Source organism: Electrona antarctica, assembly GCF_951216825.1.
Source record: "Electrona antarctica genome assembly, chromosome: 13".
Classification (NCBI taxonomy): domain Eukaryota; kingdom Metazoa; phylum Chordata; class Actinopteri; order Myctophiformes; family Myctophidae; genus Electrona; species Electrona antarctica.
The window spans coordinates 27,752,494-27,757,748 of record NC_136794.1 but is presented as its reverse complement, the minus strand read 5'-3'; the positions used below and the strand labels follow the sequence as shown (position 1 = coordinate 27,757,748).

Below are 5,255 nucleotides of genomic sequence, written 5' to 3'. Positions count from 1 at the left end.
CCAAGGGTTTCGCGGACGTTGGAAACAGGTTCCAACGTCCGCATCTTAAAATCGTCTCATATAAGAATTGTGTCTCTGTTTTCTCGCAGTCAGTTGATTCTTCATATCGATATGAGTGAAATGGCCGGGATGATTTATTTATTTATTTTTCAAACACAGTTCTTATATGAGGCGATCTAAACCCCCCTATGGGGATTAGAATACAAATAAATAAATTCATGAACCCGTGGACTTAGCGCCTAGATGTTGCTGACGTCAGACTTTGGTGCTCTATAGCAGTAATATTAGTATTATGGTAGTAGTAGTAGTTTTGTGTTTGCGCGCTTGTGTATGTGCGTGTGCGTGTGCGTGCGTGTGTGTGTGTGTTTGTGCGGGTGTGCATGTGTGTGTGTGTGCATGCGTCCTTCAGTGCTTGTTGCCGTTGCGTGTGGCAGCCGGCCGGTAGTCGCGGAGCTTCTCCAGGAAGCCGGGGTTGGGGCAGGAGGCGGGCCGCGCCTTCTTGACCAATGAGAAGGCGTCGTCGAACGGCTGGCCGTCGCACGACATCAGGTAGCCAATCACCACGGCCGCCGCCCGGGACACGCCTGTGTTGCAGTGGACGAGCACCACGCCTTTCTGGTGGTTGAGGGAGGAGGTAAAAGTATCAATACTGCAATGTAGAATTCAAAATGTACTTGAGTAAAAAGTAAAAAAGTATTGGCATAAAAATTTACTTAAAGTACCAAAAGTAAAAGTACTCATTATGCAGAATGTCCCATTTCGGATTTTCAAATGTATACAAAATCTTTTGAATACAGCAGATCATTACAAAACATACAGTAACCACTTCAGCACTATACATTTCGGCCATTTGAAAAGAGGCGATCTACAAGGTCACAATGCATCGCGATGCAACGCATGTGGTCAAAGTAAAGCTGTAAAGTTCCAAGTCCAGTTCTGAAGAAGAAGCAATACCACAATGCAGAAACAATACAAGGTATTCTAGGTTGGGTATAGTATAGCCAATTACCTAATGAACTCGTTAAGACATAAATCATATCCAGAGTGCTCTAAAGTCACTGAGGCGATGCTATTTATGGCCATAAACGGCATTAATAATCAACCTGGCTAACTCATCCTCCGGTAATTCCTAGTCATTACCAGCTGACCACAGAAAACAGACTGTAAGCTGAGACCTCTCTCTCTCTCCCCCCCCTCTCTCTCACACACACACACACACACACACACACACACACACACACACACACACACACACACACACACACACACACACACACACACACACACACACACACACACACACACACACACACACACACACACACACACACACACACACACACACACACACACGCATTCACTCGGTGTAGCACTGTAATCATAGACCCTAAAGCCTGCAAGGCTGCATATAATATAGCATACATGTGTATTTATGTGCGCATGCATACTGTATGTGTGTGTGTGTGTGTGTGTGTGTGTGTGTGTGTGTGTGTGTGTGTGTGTGTGTGTGTGTGTGTGTGTGTGCGTGCGTGCGTGCGTGCGTGCGTGCGTGCGTGCGTGCGTGCGTGCGTGCGTGCGTGCGTGTGCATGTGTGGTGTCATGTTAAGGTGAGCAGCCTGCCTACTAAAAGGTTGTATGGCAGTGAGATCTGATCTCCGCATACACATCAATTATAGATGAACAAAACTCTGCATGTTTTATTAAACAGATAGATAAGATAGGAGAGGAGAGAGGAGACAAGAGGGGACACAGGAAAACAAATAACGAAAACATTCCCAAAATGCCTTCAGTGACAGTATCAGACTGTGGTTGTTCTGGTCAGCTCCCAGTACAACAGTATCAGACTGCGGTTGTACTGGTCAGCTCCCAGTACAACAGTATCAGACTGTGGTTGTACTAGTCAGCTCCCAGTACAACAGTATCAGACTGTGGTTGTACTGGTCAACTCCAGTACAACAGTATCAGACTGTGGTTGTACTGGTCAGCTCCCAGTACAACAGTATCAGACTGTGGTTGTACTGGTCAACTCCCAGTACAACAGTACCAGACTGTGGTTGTACTGGTCAGCTCCAGTACAACAGTATCAGACTGTGGTTGTACTGGTCAGCTCCCAGTACAACAGTATCAGACTGTGGTTGTACTGGTCAGCTCCCAGTACAACAGTATCAGACTGTGGTTGTACTGGTCAACTCCCAGTACAACAGTACCAGACTGTGGTTGTACTGGTCAGATCATAGTGGCCAACAGTAGCTTGTGCATGGTTATAGTTCACAGCACTCCCTCTAAACAATAAACCAACAGCATGGCTGTGTTGTACCTCGTTGTAAGCCTGCTTTATGAAGGCGTTGCAGTCGTTCATGTAGGAGGTGATGTCGATGTCCGGTTGATCCCGAATGCTGATGCTTCTGTAGACGAATAGCTCCGGAAAGGCGTTCTCTACTCCGTACGCGACATTCAGAACATGTGACACCTGGACGGACAAGGACAGAAACGATTGTCGTTGTTCACCTTGCATGTGCAAAACCTTTACTCTTCAAGAAAATGTAAAAGATAAAGCTGTGGTCCAGCTGGGAGAGCCCCGAACTGAGCTCATGCTTCCTTCAATCCATGAGGAGTTAAGGAGCTTCTTATCACTTGACAGGGGGGAGTTTCCCCGGTAGGACGTAGCGCACCATGGAAGGAACACGTTACTCCAACCAGTTCCTTTCCCCTCCATCAGGCGTCCCAGCTGGCCAGGGGGAGGCAGTATAGAGACCAGGATTACTGTATGTATTTTGTGAGGGTACTTAGGTACCCTAGGGGACACGGGGAAAACATGCAAACTCCACACAGAAAGGCCCTTTTGCCAACCCCACCCAGGGTATGGGCACTGATTTGCCTGTCATCTCTCATACATCAATACAGCATGGAATTGTGAACAAAAAAACGACTTTCTGGCCTTTATATCCCATACATCCAAACAGAAAAGTCCTATCCAATGGCATTAAACAACATTATACCTCACCATTGTTGATTTAGTCGACTAAAACTATGAAGAAAAATGTTCTGTCTACTACCTTTTTTTCACTGACGAAAACTATAAATGGAAACTAAATGAAAACAAAGCTACGATGACACAACTTCACATAACTTACATGGAGGTCTTTAAATACGTGCCCTAATACCGTTATGTTGAACTCTGCTAATAAACACACTGCAACGATTTACATTCAGACACTGTGATTGTCACATATTTCGTAAGGTCATTAATTTCATCGTAACACCGCCATGCTGGAGTGATCGAGTGTGAGTGAGCAAGTGGCCGAGATTTTGGGTATTGGAATTCAGAAAGTGTAGTCAAGTCTGTTTCCTGTTCAAATGGCTATGAGAAACTGACCCCGAAGATGAACCTACAGACTAGTCATGCATAGAGTATATTTATGAAAAAAGAAATATGATTCACGTAACACATTATCGGTGTGTGTGTGTGTGTGTGTGTGTGTGTGTGTGTGTGTGTGTGTGTGTGTGTGCGTGCGTGCGTGCGTGCGTGCGTGCGTGTTACCTTGTTTTTACTAAGCGTTGCAAAGTCATGAGCAGCATCCTGGGAACCTGCACGCGCACACACACACACACACACACACACACACACACACACACACACACACACACACACACACACACACACACACACACACACACACACACACACACACACACACACACACACACACACACACACACACACACACACACACACACACACACACACACACACACGTTAGTCAGTGTGTCAGTCAGTCAGTCAGTTAGTCAGTTAGTTAGTTAGTTAGTTCTGGACACACCTGTGTCCGAATGTCAGGTGTGAGGTCACCTGTGTCAGACAGTCAGGTGTGAGGTCACCTGTGTCAGACTGTCAGGTGTGAGGTCAGACTGTCAGGTGTGAGGTCACCTGTGTCACACTGTCAGGTGTGAGGTCACCTGTGTCAGACTGTCAGGTGTGAGGTCAGACTGTCAGGTGTGAGGTCACCTGTGTCAGACTGTCAGGTGTGAGGTCAGACTGTCAGGTGTGAGGTCACCTGTGTCAGACTGTCAGGTGTGAGGTCAGACTGTCAGGTGTGAGGTCACCTGTGTCAGACTGTCAGGTGTGAGGTCACCTGTGTCAGACTGTCAGGTGTGAGGTCACCTGTGTCAGACTGTCAGGTGTGAGGTCACCTGTGTCAGACTGTCAGGTGTGAGGTCACCTGTGTCCGACTGTCAGGTGTGAGGTCACCTGTGTCAGACTGTCAGGTGTGAGGTCAACCATCTTCACCTCCATGTCAGCGAGTCAAAGGAAATGATAAGTGGTCCGACCTCAACCCAGCAGCCCCTCCCTCTTCTCATCAATAAACAAACAAACCCCTCCCTCTTCTCATCAATAAACAAACAAACCCCTTCCTCTTCTCATCAATAAACAAACAAACCCCTCCCTCTTCTCATCAATAAACAAACAAACCCCTTCCTCTTCTCATCAATAAACAAACACAAGGCAAAAGGGCGAGGGCCCAAGATCCAAAAGTCACCCCCTCTGCACACGCCTGCACCTACTGACCCGGGCCAAACAAACTCACCTGCATAAACAGACATGCACGGCTGCCAGTCAGGAAAATGGATCTGTCCCGACCGACCCTGCAGCCTCTCTCACAAGACCACAATAAAGCCATCACACAAATTGCTCCATCTCAATAGAAGGGGTCATCACAAACCCACTCCATCACCGCCTTACCCTCATTATGCCCTGCTGCGCTGGTACACATTAACACTGACACTGAGGTGTCTCTCTCTCTCTCTCTTCTGCCCCCCCCCCCCCCCCATGTCTAAACGTTCCAAAGGACATTTGTGTTTCAATATAAACAGGACATTTTAAACAATTTAGCAAAAGTTATGGTAAATAAATAAAAAACAAACAAGAAAAAACAAAACAACAACAACAACAAAATGTTGCAAACCACTGTGTTATTGTTGGGTCACTTACCTAGTGATAAATAAGAGTTATAGTTGGGTCACTTACCTATTAATAAATAAGGCTTTACGAGTCCAACTTGGAGGTCCCAGGAGGTGTCGGGGACGTACCCGGGACCCAGGGGTCCCTCCGAGGAGGCGGGGTCTTCCACCACCGTCACCATGGCGCCCTTCCAGGTCTCTATGATTCGCCGGCCACTCAGTGATGTCACTCTGGTGCACTGCTTCCTCAGGCGAGTCCGTGGGAAGCTCTGGATCTCCTCAGTCAGGTACTGCAT

The 5,255-nt window shown here is 47.1% G+C and overlaps 1 protein-coding gene across 1 annotated transcript; it reads right to left on the bottom strand.

Moving 5' to 3' along the window:
• Positions 1 to 405: 405 nt before the first annotated feature.
• Positions 406 to 5,255, bottom strand: LOC306934923 (dual specificity protein phosphatase 19-like; the record flags this gene model as incomplete). The annotated part of the gene is made up of 4 exons (XM_079517746.1): positions 406 to 615; positions 2,318 to 2,470; positions 3,542 to 3,588; positions 5,027 to 5,255. 4 exons carry the CDS (start codon positions 5,253 to 5,255, stop codon positions 406 to 408), a joined length of 639 nt encoding a protein of 212 aa, XP_079373872.1.